Source organism: Agelaius phoeniceus, chromosome 21 (genome assembly GCF_051311805.1).
Source record: "Agelaius phoeniceus isolate bAgePho1 chromosome 21, bAgePho1.hap1, whole genome shotgun sequence".
In the NCBI taxonomy this organism is placed as follows: domain Eukaryota; kingdom Metazoa; phylum Chordata; class Aves; order Passeriformes; family Icteridae; genus Agelaius; species Agelaius phoeniceus.
Window position 1 is genome coordinate 7514141 of NC_135285.1, and position 15420 is coordinate 7529560.

General features: G+C 45.7%; 2 protein-coding genes across 3 annotated transcripts in view; one reads left to right on the forward strand and one right to left on the reverse strand.

Moving 5' to 3' along the window:
- Positions 1–2076: 2076 nt before the first annotated feature.
- TTF1 (transcription termination factor 1) lies at positions 2077–11584 on the reverse strand. Of its 2 annotated transcripts, none has more exons than XM_077189301.1 (12): positions 11548–11584; positions 10834–10934; positions 9874–10685; positions 8845–9083; positions 8327–8512; positions 7191–7269; positions 6793–6923; positions 6062–6290; positions 4962–5051; positions 4678–4743; positions 4208–4293; positions 2077–3819 (listed from the first exon to the last, which is right to left on the reverse strand). In XM_077189301.1, the coding sequence occupies exons 3-12, from the start codon at positions 10674–10676 to the stop codon at positions 3659–3661; spliced, it is 2070 nt and encodes a 689-aa protein (XP_077045416.1). In that variant the 5' UTR covers positions 10677–10685; positions 10834–10934; positions 11548–11584; the 3' UTR covers positions 2077–3658. The 2 variants fall into 2 exon arrangements, with proteins under 2 accessions (XP_077045416.1, XP_054502556.2); XM_054646581.2 differs by lacking the exon at positions 11548–11584 and adding an exon at positions 11220–11526.
- The window catches only part of CFAP77 (cilia and flagella associated protein 77), a 59093-nt gene continuing 55225 nt past the window's right edge, over positions 11553–15420 (forward strand). Inside the window, exon 1 of the mRNA XM_054646582.2 lies at positions 11553–12152. Within this exon, the coding sequence (XP_054502557.2) occupies positions 12027–12152 (126 nt within the window). The 5' untranslated portion in view covers positions 11553–12026. The remainder of the gene's footprint in view (positions 12153–15420) is intronic.

Consider the following 15420-nt stretch of genomic DNA (forward strand, 5'->3'; position numbering starts at 1 on the left):
CAGCGACGGACGGGGATGGCCTCAGTGGGGTTACGGCTCGGGCACCGCCTCAGGGACGGACGGGGATGGCCTGAGTGGGGTTACGGCTCGGGCACCGCCTCAGGGACGGACGGGATAGGCCTGAGCCGTGTCGCAGCCTCAGGAATGGATGGTGCTGGGCCTGAGCGGGGTTACAGTTCGGGCACCGCCTCAGGGACGGACAGGGATGGGCCTGAGCCGTGTTACAGCCTCAGGAATGGACGGTGCTGGGCCTGAGCCGTGTTACAGCTCGGGCACCGCCTCAGGTGATGGCCGAAAAGACTGGTTGGAAACAAACCACCCTAAACTGGTGTCTACAGAGCAGGTATTTGTTTATTGCAGTGCTGGAGGCGAGGGGGATTTCTCCACCTCACTCAGTCACCCTTGTCGAGTGCTGTGGTTTATTTATACAGTAAGTATTCCTTGATGTTGTTATATCATTTAATTAGCTCCAGCACATATGTGATGATGTTATACGTGTTATCTCATGGTTATAAATAGTTTTTCTGTAGTGCCTTGCACCTCCCTAGTTTAGGTGTTCTTGGTTTTCTTCGATGAAGGCTCAAGCTCTTCCTCTCATCTGAACTTCTTAACTTTCTCTTCAGACCATGTGCAGTTATGGTGTTCCTTGGTCTTTCTGAATCTAAGTGGTCTAAATTCTTCATTTTGTGGCTAATTGGCTTTACATTTGCCAATTTCTTGTTTGTACATCCTCCTGCTTCCCAGTATAGCTACGCTTGTCTGTTTTTGAGATTGTTCACCTGGCAAGTTTCTGTTTATTTAAGCTTTAAGTAACTAGCTAACCATAGACTGGCTATTACATTGTATAGAAAGTTATGATTCAGGTTATACTGGTGTCCTTTACCTCAAGCTACATAAGCATCTTGTAACTTTGACCCAAGTTATATCAGCATCACCTTTCTCCACCTCCTTGGTTAAGACCTTACAGGAGAGAGGGGTGAAAAAATCAAGTCCCTGTTTGATCTTCAGCTGCTTCTTCAGCTTTGAAGTGCTGCAAACACAGCCTTGGAACTCACCTGTCTCTGTCTTTGATAATGCCACACAGCTGAAGAGTTTTGTGCTGTAACACCACTCAGGTCACAAAGATGCCAGGGAAATGCTTGAAACAACATATCTGCTTGAAACACCCAAGTTTTTAGGGTGCTTTTACACTTGAAGGATCTGTCATGCTCTTATTTATAATGCAGTCTGATACACAAAGCTTTGTCAATGTTATTTTCTTCATCGTTCTGTGGAGCCTCTTTGGTTTTTTTTTAAACCTCTGCAGAATTTGCTCTGTTTGCAGTTAATACTGAAATATCCCCATGAAAGAACTGCCTCCCCATGCCTGTAAGCCCATGGGCCCAGGGAAGAGGATGGCAAAGGGAAAAGCTCCTTCCTTGTGCCTTTCAGCACCTGGGAAATAATCAACATGCAATTATTGGCCCCTGTGCAAACAGATTGCACACACCTCAGCCAGGGAGAGGAAGGAGTCTCCTTGCTCCATTCCCAGGGCTGCAGGGAGATGGAAGCCTCTCTTTCCTCAGGTCTGTTTGCCCAAAGCAGCCAGTGCAGTGATGGCTCCAAGTTTACAATTCCTATTTAGCAGAGAAACTGCTTTTAAGGAGTATCAGCAAGATTTTTCCTGGGTCGTTTCTGGGAGGGAGGAACAGGAGCTCATGCCCTGAGGTGACCCTTTGAGCTGGAATGCTCCTGGCTCACTGACAAGGGAGTGAAAGTTCCACAGAAAAGTATTTTGAAAGGTGGTTATGAAGCCCAAACATGCAAGATAATGAGTGGAGAATGAGATAGCAGAGCTAAAACAAAGGCATCTGCCCTGTCTGCAGTGCTGATTAACAAGCACCAATTTCACCCTAATAACTCTGAATTGCAGATAGATTGAAGGCCAGGGGAATGCCCTGGAGCAGGGAAACCTCCCAAGGTTTGGGATCCCTTACCTGAGCAAGAGATCCCTTACTCACACCAGATCCTTGGGAAGTGACTGAGAGCAGCTGAATTAGTACTAATGAATAAGTCATTAATAAGGTGAGCTTTGAACCTTGGTAAACCACTGTTAAAACTTTATTGAATTCCATCAAATTCATTGAACTCTTGTCAAATGATTCTTTTCACTCAATACAACATTGCTGCTTCTTTCTTTGGAGTGAGGTGTGCAGTCCACTCAGCCACAAGAGTTTTCTTTTAAAGCAAAGAATAAAAAAAAAAATCTCACCATAGAGACAGAAGTTTATTTTTGCAAGATCTACTTTACAGACTCTACAACCAGGCATTGTTTGTGCTCTTGCCTGCACACAATTCAGAGCATCTCCACTTTCAAGGGAGAAAAACCCTTGAAAAAGACAAACTTTTTAGATTCAGAAATTCAAGTTTTTCAGCTTTTAACTTTAAAACCCATGAAGCAACACAAAGACCAAGGTGGAGGTGGTGTGTGTTTGTTTCCCCCATCTCATTTCATCTCTTGGCTGGAAAACTTTACCCTCAAAGCAGTGGCTGCTGCAGGGGAGGTTGTGCCTGTCTCACAAAATCCCAGAGGTGCTTTCTGTCTTCAGAGAGACAAAAGGCAGACACAGTTAAATGTGGAAGTTTTCCTGTAAAATCCCTTGCTGTAAGTCACCTTCCAAGGTGACTTTTATTTCAAGCCCTTGACTTTTATTTCAAGCCATTTCACCTTTATTTCAAGCCATTGAAAGTTCTGGATTTTCAATGATGGTTACTAGACTTGAAGAGGGAAATTGTCACTTATCAAAATGACCCTGAAAAAGCAGAGACTAAATCTTCTTGCTTCACTGTCTAGTACAACATATGGGAAATATAAGCAAGCTTTACAAAGAATTTACACATATATTTTGGGGCTTTTTACATTAATTCAGTCAATTTACAAATACCTTCAGGCAGAGAGTTAAAAGTATCATACAAAACACAAGTAAAACTTCATCTTATTAAAATGTAGAAATTCTCCATGGCAAAATAAAAATATATATGTATGCATATATATATATACACACTGTTTTTTCTCTGTATTCCAAATAATAAATACAACCTTTTATATTACTTGTTTTGGTTAGCATGAAACAATGAATAGTAATGGACTAAAGTCTTTTTTTCTCTAGAAGGAGTGAGAAAAGTCTAAGTCTGCATCAAAAATAAAATCAGTTGCCTTTAAGAATAAGATACCTGTTTAAAAAAAACCTACTCAAAAGTTGTGCTGTTTTCAGCACAGATGTCTTAAGACTTGATTGTTACAGTTTTAAAAGCAAACTGAAAACCTTTTTTCAGTCGCATAAATTAAAAAAAAAAGTTCTGAAAACCAAGTTCATTCATGAAGGGAAAACAGCAATTGTCACCTCCACCAAAAAAATAAAAAAAGTATAAGCAACTTGTATGCTTACATGAAATCTTCTAAAACCAGAGCTGATAATAAAATAAATAGAATAAAATGTAGCACAAAAGCTCTCTTTAACTCAATCTTCAAGCTGAAACAAGACAATCAGAGGTGCCAATCCTGACTCTTCCCCTTGGCAACAGCCTGGTACTTGCAGGTGATGAGCTGCACCCACTTTCAACCAGACCCATTTGCAGTTAAATCTGCAAATGAGGCATTGCTTTTAGGAGAAATTAATTAATCACTCTCATCACTGGAGTCAAAAATGTCACTGAGTCTGAAAGTCTGCTGCTGCTGCCTGCCTGCTGAACTGTCAAAGCTGCTGCGCTTCTTCTCTTCCTCCCTTAACTTTTCTTCAAGGTCTGGGAGTGTCTTTTCATACAGATAATCAATAATTTCTATGAGAAAAAAAAAAAAAGGTGGTTTTAATTGGATCTGTGGAGGAACAGCATCTCACAGACAGAAATTTTGTTGTCAGTGTTAAATGCACAAAATCTCTGCATTGTTCTGATCACAGGGGCTGCAGGGAGATCAGGCATAACAGAACATGCAAAGAGAAATTAAAATGCACAATCTTAAAACTTTTTAAGCCAAGTTATTAAAAAGAACAGGTTCATAAGCAATTGCATGAAGTGAACATTGAAAGTTATAAAAAAAAAGCATTTAGTAAAATAAGTATAAAGTCTTAAGATTTTAGCCCATTAGGAAAAAATTGAACCAGAATATGCATCCTCTGAGATTCAAGCCAAAGCTGAAGGAGCACATACAAACAGCTGACATACTGACCAGAAAAAGTCCTTCTTTTCCAGAGAGGGACAAAGGACACTTTTAGCCTATAAAACTTTGATTGAACATAGTTTCTAGGAACATCTCTGCAAAGGGAAGAGTTCAAAGAATTAGTGCTGCAAGGAACTATCATAAACTTTAATTGTTACTGAGTTATCCATTCCTGAGAGTGATGCTAGTCAAACCCCAGCTTAGATTTAGGTAGAAATTATTATTCAAATAATAATTAACCCATAATATCAAATAATAATTTTTCCCATTAGCTGATGAACATCTGGAAGCACAGATACACCACACCCCAGTATTTGGAACATTAAGGGTTTCAGGGCCTCCTGCTCAGTGCTGTGCCAGGATATGCAACTGTAACGTTTCCAAACTGAACATTTCCTACAGTGGTAAAGGTATCAGAACTTTGATTGCTCTGCTTTCACTACCCTTTGTATCCATAAAAAGAAAGAAGGGAGGTTTACCCAATAGCACTACTGAGCTCATCCCAGTTCACTTCACTGGCATCCTCTGCTTTTGTTTCATACAACCTGTGAATGTGAGACAGAAGCAGTTTGCAAGCAGAACTCAAGACATCATTCAGTGCTCCCAGCTCCCCCAGTCAGAAATTATAGAACATTCTGTCCACAGAAAGGATGATTACAAAACATGTATCAAGCTGCAAGCAGGCTGTTCTCACCCTGCCAACTTTTATAAGCACAGCTCAGACAGTGGGAGATAAAAAACACCCCAGTGCTCAGGACTGTACCTTTTAATAAGGGTGATCTTGGTCCGTAATCCATTGCTCCCTCTGAGCAACTTCTGCCCTCTGGTCAATTTGCTTGTTAAAATTGAATTCCTTTGAAAACACACAAAACCACGTTTCTGTCATTTCAAGAAATTCTAAGTATCAAGATGCTGCTGCTGTCACAGAGGGGCAGTGTTCTGCCAAGTGACAGGGGGGATTGAAGGGACACAGTCTCAATGGAAAGAATGGTCTTAATTTTACTATGAATATTAAGGCAACAAAAAAGTAAAATGATACATTCAATAAAACTATACACTTAACTTTAGCAACAAGCAAAAATAAGAGTGCACTAATCATGGGATAGTGATTGAGAAAGATACATCACCAATTGCTTCAATATTTTACCATCATCCAGATCCAGTCACTGGGGAGCCCCATTTCACAGGCAGGACCTGGAGAACCCTTCCCAGCAACTGGAAAATCCTCCACAGTGTGTTCACCCCTAGGTGAGGTCTCCAAATTTGCCCCAAAAGTGGGTCCAGCTTTTACAGGCCCCTAATCAGCAAGTCAAAGTGACTTGATTGTATTTTTAGCACGGAACACCTGGATCTGATGGCACACTTCCCAGCCAGCAGGGGCCCAGGCCTTGGCTGGGAGGGTTTCCCCTAAAATACCCAACAAAGAAGCTGCTATTCCTGCCAGTTGGGAAAGTTTCTCAAAATGATACATTTCTTGCAGATAAGTACACAAGGTTATGTGAAAGTTTCTGAAGCAGCTGGTTTGGTGTTAAACAGCTGGCATAAGAGTCTCAATCATCTATTTTTAGCTCAGTAATACTGCTGGTGCTAGTCACAGTGCCCAGGGTTCAGCATGGAAGTCAACTCTGCTGCTCAGGCCTCAGCACAGCAGACAGAAACCAGGCTTTGCCATCACAGCAGACACAAAACTTGCTGCAGCTAGCAAGGAGTTATTTCTCTCAGATTCATCTGCAATGCCTCTGCTCTGCTCTGCAATCTCTTACCTGTCCTACCAAAGGATCATCATGGTACAAAACACAGGTTTTGCAGAAGAAACACACCCCAGTACACATTTTACCATCCCAGTTTAGTCCAGGCCCTCACCATTTCTGTTTACATTGTCTCCAGTATCGACTTCCCACTTGGGTTTCAATCTCAGTCCATGGCAGGGGCTGGTACAGCTGCTCACGGTCAACCCAGAGATCTGTGTCTGACTGTTCCAGGGAGGAAACAGAACTTGGATTTTCTGCTGTCAGTTTTCTCCTCATCACATCCTTCACTGCATTCATTAACTTCTGGGTCTCTTCCTCTGTCCAAGGACCATAGTTAACAGCTAAAATTGAAAACCCACCAGGTTAAGGCATAATTTATCATGAATGATTAGTGAAAAAAAGGCAAAAGAGCAAATGTTTCACTTTGCATGATTTTTATTTATAGGACCAACTTCTTAACACATCCTAGAAACTTTTCTGCATACCAAGCTTGAGAGTTCAGCCCAAACACTAAAGAACAGTCTGATCTCCAGATGTTCTTTTTAAACCTGGCTGCCAAATTCCTTCTGCCCTCCCCATGAAACCATCTTTTTTAGATGCTAGTTCTGTTAATAAGGAGTCATATTTGTTCCACTTTTTTCTATTTTCTTTCAGAGATCTTTCTTACCTTTCCACATGAAAATGCAATCAGTGGTGAGAAGAAGAAGAAGACCACCACTACAAATCAATTAATTAATTAAAGACCCCATACTTGAAAGACTTTTTCCTTATGTTTAAGGTACCTACATTGTATAGTTCACATAATATTACACAAAATTAATTGTTTTTCTTAAAATTCCATACCTGACTTGATTTCAGAGAATTTCCTAGCAACTGAGAGGTTAGAACGGGACATCAACTCAGAAATCTTCTTCCAATCATTGCCATGCAGAGCTTGATACTTCTTTAATTGTTCTTTTTCTTCTTTAGTATACCTGGTTGAGGAAATGGGCACAGCTTCAGCTGTAATTTCAAACCATTTCAAGCTGTAACATCTGCAGGTGATCAGTGTTAATCACCACTATCACTTCAAGTCACATTTTAGAACAGAGGACTCAAAAAGGGAAAATGAGCTATCAATCAAGTGACACTAACTGGCACAAATGGGAGAGAGGATCTTCATTTGAATCCATTTTTAATTTACAAATAATCAACACAGACTGATATTAGCATTCAGAAACACTTTTAAAGTATTCCCTTACCTTCCTTTATAATTATTTGGGTCAAATATTTTCCTTGCTCGATAATAGATCAGCCTCCAGGGCCGGGGAATGCCCTCAGCTGGAAGGTAAAGGATCATTTTTAACAAACATTTCTAACAGTGGTGAGGCCAAAATGAAACAAACCCCAAAACCCAACATCACACATTTTCATGGCCATGCTGTCAGCACCAAATTCTTTCCACTCAGCAGCTACAAACTGCATGGGCTGGCTGTGCATTTGATCCAGGTGTGATGAAAATTTAACTGGCATGATGCTGAACACTCCCATTAAAGAGAGACATGAGAGCCACCAGGCAGGAGCTGAGCACACCCTGGGTGTCACAGACTGTCCCAGCTGGGAAATCAGGCACTGAGGACATCAGCAAAAACCAAGTGAGGATCTCTGCTGCAGGAAAATCCCCAGAGACCAACCCCTGGGAACACACAATCACCCTGTGCAGCAGTGCCCAGCAGAGGGGACTGCAAGGCACAGAAATAATGAGACTTTCTGCCAAATCTTCCCAGGCCAGGAGCAAACTCCCAGACTGGAATGAAAGTCAACATCAGGGAAATGTGCCAATGCAGAGGGAAGGATTGTGTGTCTGAAATAACCACAGAGGAACAAATCTGTAGTTTGATCTCTGCATCCTGATCCATGACAGGCTGTCCTTTACTCTGCCTTGCCTGAGATGTCACCAAACACACAGAATAAAGCTCCTGGTGCACTGAGGACATCCCCATGTCTTGCATGGCTCAGTTTCCTCCACCCTCCTCAGTCCTGCACCTGCCACCTATTTATTGGTGACAGTTTCAGACAGGACTTAATCACTCACAGCTGCCATTGGTATCCTTAATTATAGTTTAGCAAATAATACACTTAAAGCCATAAAGCCCAAATGCATCTCTGGAAGTCTTTACTGGTCTTGACCATATTTTATCTCTAAACTCTTCCTATTTGAGACCAGATAATAAGAACAGTGGACTGACTGTGCAGATTATCAATTACACCATCTTTTCTCACCAAATTTACCAACATCAGTGCTTCTCAATAAAAATTATTTTACAGAATATGCCATGATATCACCAGGTTGTAGAATGCAACATTCAGCTGTCTGAGGATGAACTTGAATACTCACAGATTTTTTCACAAAAATGATGTTCTGTTTTCAGGCGATGGATGGTGTCTTTATCTTCTGGATACCTCGAGGTAAACAAAAGTTTTTCAGCACTGTCTATTCCAGTAAGTGCTAAGAACTCTTCAACGTTTTTCTTGATTTGTTTATTTTCCTTCTGGGTAAATCTGCCAAACCTGACAGCCATACCTAAAATATAGAAAAGGTTTAAAAAAGAAACAAGTCAAACCTCAAGTACCATCTCTTGCATATCTCAGGTGTCAACAAATTCAGAGGGGAAAAGAGAAAACTGAAAGAGACCAAACCAGCTGGGAATCAGCAATTAACACACAAGTTTGGACTGAAATTTGCCAATGTGGAAGCAGATGCTACAAAACAGAGAAACAGAAAATGCATCAATGGAATAAAGTGAACCAGACTGGGGGTGCAACAGACACGACACAAGAGACTTCTGCCTCTGTGCAAACATCAGCACAGCTGCACAGTCCTTCCTCACTGCAAGAGGATTTCAGAGAGCTCACCCTGTTTTTTAAACTCCTTAAACCTCATTAGGTCTCTTCCAGCCATTTTCTTGATTGAACTGTCTGATATATTCTTCACATGAGGAATAAACTCCTCCAGTTCTTGTCTTGCAGTATCCAAATCCACAAATGACATCATGGCAGAGTCCAGGCCTTCCTCACCATCCACACTGACCTCATCAGAGGCTGCCAGTTCAGCAAAGGAATTGTTCTGCTGTGATGCCAAAGCTTTTGGTGTCCTGATATAAAACAAACAAAAAAAGGCCTAAAATAAAATACACCACTAGAGCTCCAAACCAAAGATGTTGTTAACATCTCTACATTTACAAGAATTAACATATTTGTTAATTACTGAACAAAAAATACTTCACACATCCACTACCTTGCATTTCTAACCTTTTAACATAGTAATTGTAATTTATTTCCAAATTTCTGTACTTACAATAATCAAGGAGCTTTCTGAAGTTCTGAAAATCCACAAAACTCTCACACATGGGCACACTGAAGAAATAATGTCTCCTGCTAGCACTGGCCCACAGATTTTTTCCATCTGTCTCTTTCTTACTAGTGCTACTGTTTTGTTTTCTAGACACTGCAAAGGCATCGAGAACTACTTACATGAGCATTTATTTGCACAGAACATTCAATTGTTTAGCTGACCTTACTAGTTGCTTGCTTAAAATGCACATGGTCACTATAATATCAACTTCAACAAATTAAATCCTTCTCTTTTCCCCCCACTTTTCTTTTTTTTAATGTGCATTGTTTGCAGGTAAGTTATTTCTATACCTACAGTTTTAAAAGAGGAGAAAAGAGCCTACACTGTGTTCTTAAAAATTGTTGGATCTCCACAAGCAAACTGAGGTTTTAAAGCTGGTCTCTAACATCACAAATGCTGTGTAAATTCAAAGTTTTTCTCCAAAACACACTCAAAACACAATGAAGATAAACCTGGAGGCCAAATAACAAAAAGAATGTATTTGGGGAGTGGAGGAAGGAAAAAACCCCACAAACAGAACCTGAACTTACATCACATCAGAGTCTGAAGAGCTTTCTTCCATGACATAAGGGCTGCTCTTACAGAGCTTTCTAGCAAGTGCTGGAGTCCTCTCAGCTCCTCCAGCTGCTTTACTGGGGGTGGAGAAACCTGCAGGGAGCTCCATGGAGACCTCAGCAATGGCAGAGGCAGCATCAGAGCCTCCATCCTCACCTGCAGGGCAAGGCCACCCCCTGTCCTGCCCTGAGGGTGACAGCGGTGCCTCAGCTGCTCCATCTGTGTCCTCCTGGCCACTGCCCTCTCTCCTCTTCTTCTTCTTCTTCTTTTTGGATTTCTCTTTGTGGCCCTTGCTTTGTTCCTCAGAGGGAGGCAGCTCACACACCTCATCCTCTTCAGGATGCTTCTCTTTCCTTTTCTTCTTGTGTTTTTTAAAGTAAACATCAGCAGCAGCCCCCTCCTGGCAGTCCTCATTCACAGAGACACAGCTGACATCGCTGAGCTCGTGGCTGCTGTCCTTCCTCTTCCTCTTCTTCCTCAGGGAAGCAGCTGCTCCAGTCCCATTGCTGATCTCGTGTTCCACCTTCGCAAAGTATTTATCCAGCACAGTCTGCTTCTCACCCTTTTCTTTCCGTTTTTTCTTCTTTTCCCTGCCCTCCCCAGCCTGTGCTGCTGCATCTTCAAAGAGCACTGGGGAAGCGTGGCCAGGCTCTGCATCTTCCACGCTTTCAGCATTTTCGTGGTTGTTGTTGGACTCACTTGGTTTCCTCTTCTTCTTTTTCTTCTTCTTGACGAAATCCTGGACTTGAAAATCACCTACATGTGCTTTGTCTTTCATTTTTTTTCTCTTAAGTAAAAGAGAGAAGTTTTATTGAAGTATTGTAAAACTGGTTTTGTTTAAAACAAAACACCCCCCCAAAAAAAACCCAACAAAAAGCACAAAACCCACCCAAAACCTTAACAATTAAAACCTCAATTTTAGCTTAGACTCTTACTTTTCAATCCAGTTAGTTTTGTAAAGTGCCTAGGAAAAGCTGATGCCTTCTTTGTCAAACAAATGTGCATTACAGCTGTCCCCAGCCTTCAAAGTGCTTTCCTACAACAACAAAAAACACTTTAATTAATTTAATAACTATTAGTTTTGATTTTGAATAGCTGAGCAAAGTCTGACTATTACGTTCAACTCAGCTTTCAGCACTGAAACAGCACCAAGCTAAAAGCAACAAAGAAACATGAGACTCATGAGCACTAAACCCCAAATTATCTGATTAGAAGTTTCTGAGGGGCCGAGCTCAGCCCTACCGGGAGGATTCAGGCACACAGAGAGGGCAGGAAGCATTTTTAGCACATTTTCTATATCCAGCACATACAAAACACTCACCGCGCAACACCCCGGGGCACGTTTGAACACGCGCCCTTGAATTTCGCATCCCCAGGGCAGCTCGCACCGCCGGCCGGTCCCGGGCATCCCCTCCCCGAGTGGCCCCGAAAGCTCCGCGGAGCTCAAACCACAGCTCGCCCCTAGGCCCAGACACCGAGAAACCCCGGCTGAGCGCGGCCGGGCCGGACCCCGCCGCTCCGGGGCTACCGAGGGAGGCTCCCCGCGCTCCCACACCGCTCTCGGCAACTCCGAGCTGTGAGGAGCCCGCGATCCCCCGCCACGGCCCCGCCACCCCTCAGCGCTCCCGGCCCCGCCGGTCCTCCACTACCTCCACGCGGTGTGCGCCCGCGCCGCCGGCCCCCCGCGCACCGCGCCCGGCCCATCCGTTCCGCCGGCGGAAGCGGCCCCAGCCGGAGCCATCAGAGCGGCGCACCGCTTGTTGCCTGGAGACGGACGCCGCCGCGCGAGCCGCGAGTTCGGTGGGAGAACCCCCCGGCACCGGCACCGACACCGGGCCGTGCAGAGACCCGCGGCACCGCCGAGACAGCCCCGGCACCGGGCCGTGCAGAGAGCCCCGGGATCGGCATCGGCATCAGCACCGCCGAGACAGCCCCGGCACCGGGTCGTGCAGAGAGCCCCGGGATCGGCATCGGCACCGCCACCGGCACCGGGGCCGTGCAGAGACCCCCGGGATTGGGATCGGCACCGGCACCGCCGAGACAGCCCCGGCACCGGGACAGCCGAGACTCCCCGCCGGCTCCCGGACCAGGACCGGCACCGGCCAGAGCCGCCCGGCCCGGTAGCGCCATGGCGGGCGGCAGAGCGGGGCCCCGGCGGCGGCCCATGACCTTGGCCGAGGCGGGCCCGGGCACGGAGAACGAGAGGCTGGGGCTGGTCCGGCTCAGCATGCTGCGCAACCCGCTCATCATCAAGGTGAGCCCCGCGACCCCGCGATCCCCGTTCCCTCCGCCCCCGAGCCCCCATCCCATCGCCAGGGCCGCCTCCCGTCCCACAGGTAGCGGGGAGGGTGAGGGTCACAGTCACCGAAGGCAGCTCCACAGCAGAAAAGTTTCCCCTTAAAGCCGTTAAAATCAGTTTTTTTCCTCCCCACACTGGTTTATATGACAAGGAAATTGTGTTTCCCCGCTGCTCCTTAACGAGCGGCCCCCAGCCGGTGATGGGCACAGAGCAGGATGGGCTCTCCCTGCCAGGGTTTCCCCAAGTCCCGAGGCCTGGGAAGAACTCGTGGACGGGGAACTGAGATGTCACTGGGGCTGCTCTTCATCCCCAGACAGCAGAGGGGTCCCTGAGTTTGTGTCACACAAACTGTACCCACCTAAATCACACTGACCTTGGAAGGGGCTGCCCAGGGCCGTTTGGAGTCACCGCTCTGGAGGAGTCCAAGGAACAGCTGGCACTCAGCACCCTGCTCTGGGCAACGAGGTGCTGATGGGTCACAGGCTGGGATCAATGATTTTGGAGGTCTTTTCCACCCTAAGTGAATCTGTGGTTCTGTAATTCGCATTTTTAGACCTGCTCTGGAGGTTCTACTCTGTAGGAGCGTCAGGGGGGTAGGACGGTCAGGACAGACAGAGAGCAGAGATCTCTGCAGCCAGGGCTGGGAACTTGGGGTTTATTGCAAAGGGCCTGGGTGCAGGGCCCTGCTGGGAGCTGCAGGCACAGCTGGAGCAGGCCTGAGAGAAGAGAGGGGAGAGAGGATGAGAGGGTAAGAGAGTAAGGGAGTAAAAAAGGTAAGAGTGTAAAAGGGTAAGAGAGCGAGGTTCCCGTTACAATACAATAAATCTTCTTCTGTGTTGAATATTCTGATTCTCACTGACCAATCTAGTACAAGATACAAATCCTATAGCAGCCTATAAGAATCATTACATTACTGTTCTGTGTTACATTTTAAACCCTACAAACTCCTCTTTGGGCCCCTCTGCCAAGCTGTAGGGTCTGCTCTGACCCTTGGAGCTGTCTGCAAGCAGAGGGTGTTGTTCCATCAAAAGGGCATCACCTTCAGCCGGCCACACCATTGTTTTCCAGTTGTTCAGTAACTGAGGGATCTCAAAGCTTGCTTTCATTTAAATCTCGCTTATAGTTCCCATATTCTCAAAACCTTTTGCCAGCCAATCATATTTATAAGGCTTTCCTGCTCCATCTTCCCCATCACTTCTCCCTCCCCAAACTCCCGGCGCGTCTCAGTTCGTTATTCCCACTCCCATCCCTGCCCGTGCCCTGGCTGAGCTGGGCGTGCGGCTCGTCAAGCTTTCAACCATCTCACCGGGGTGGGTTCCTCCTCCTCCTCCTCCTCCTCGCCGCCCAGCCCGGCCAGGCTGTCCCGAGCAGCAGCTGAAATGCCGCTCTCGTCCCCTGGATGGCACTCGCAGAACGGCAGCGGGCGAGCCCCGAGCCCGCCCCGCGCTCCCGCACGGGCACCGAGCGCTCTCCTCGCCCTTCCCCGGCCGCAGCAACCCCGGCTCCCAAGCCTCGTTTGTCCTCTTAAACCGCGCCTTTCCAGCCGGAGCTCGGCTCTTGGCTTCCCCCTCGTAATCGCACCTGGCACCGGCAGGCTTGGAAGTCGGTAAAATTCGGGAATTTGGAGCGTCACTGGAAATGTGAGGCTTTGCAGGGTTGAATCCTTTCGTAAATCTAAAAATTTATTGGGGGATTTTGTTAGGCAGAGAAAAAAAGCTGTACATCAGGTGGTTCTGATGTACTTGTTCAAACCCACACCTTCCACTTTATTTCTTTCTTTCCTCTGGATCCCCGAAGTTTGATGGGAAGGAGAACTCCTGCAGAGCATCCTGGCACTGGGAATTCTGAGCAATTTTAAATTAATGTTTTAATAAATTAAGAGACAATCTGGATTCCTGCGATCTGGTGAAACTAAACTTGGAGCAAGTTTTAGAAGGAAAAGGTAGTGTTCAATTTCAGCATTCTGGACAATTTCTGTTTTCTCAAGGCTTCTTTGCAGGAGGGATGTGAGATTTGCATCCACCCGGTGCAATCCTTGAGCATGGAGTGAGCAGGGTGATAACAGGGACGCTTTCACTCTTGGAACCGGCAGTAATTGCACTTCATGGTGGGTTCTGTTACACTTCATGGTGGGTTCTGCCGGAGTTTGTGCAGCAAACTGCAGCCCCCCAGCCCTCCCTCACTGCCCCGGGGAGTGCTGCATTCACCAGGGTCTCCCTCTGCCCGGAGGTGACAGGGGTGGGGTGGCAGTTGCTGCACAAACGCGACACACTGACAGCATCAGCCCTCTGCCTTTCCTCCTCCTCCTCCTCCTCCTCCTCCTGCTGCTTCCAGCTGCAGCCTGGAATCCCCCCCTCCCCAGGGCAGCCTCTGGAGAGGATGGCCAGCAGGTCCCAGCCCTGAAGGACACAAAGATGGTTTAGGAGAAAAGGACAAAAGGTTTGGAGCCAAGCGCAGCTCGGAGGAGTGCTGCTGGCAGCCGAGGGAGGGCATGAGGAACACACAGCTCCAACAGCTGCCAGGGAGGGTCTCTGGGCAGCAAATACACAAGAACCTGAGGGCAGTGGAGATGGATGGGACACTTAGTCCCTGATCCTCCTCCAGACAGCACTTGGACTCCAAAACATGGTGCAAGTGTAACAAATCTACTCTGCAGCAGCCAAAGGACATCCTTCTTTCTCTCTGAGTTATTTCATGTGTGTTCTGAATATGGCATCACATATCCAAACAAGATCCCTGCCCAGGCTGAGCCTCCTGCCTCACTCTGCCCAGCCCCAGCCTCCCCACAGGACGTGTTCACCCACACACTCTGGCTATAAAACCATCACCTTCTCACATAAACATTTCTAGGGATGAATGCTAGAATGTATGTTGTGTTTTAATTAATCAAGGAGTTAATTTAGTTATCAGTATATATTTGCTTGCAGCATAAAACTGAGGAAAGCATTTCATCTACTGATGCCAGTAAAAATCTGAGCAAAGCATTTTTGGTCTGTTTTCACCAGTAAAAGCCTTAGCCAAGCACTTTTCCAGTACAAACTTACTGAAAACTCCTGTGTTACAAAAATAAACCAGCTCTGGGCAGGAAATAAGAGTTTACAACACTTAACCCTGGAAAGCTCAACACAGCCTTCAGAAATAGAGGCCCACAGCAGTTTGATTACATTTAGATTAACATCTTCTGTATAATATGGTATAATTAAGTTCAAGGTATCACTGACAA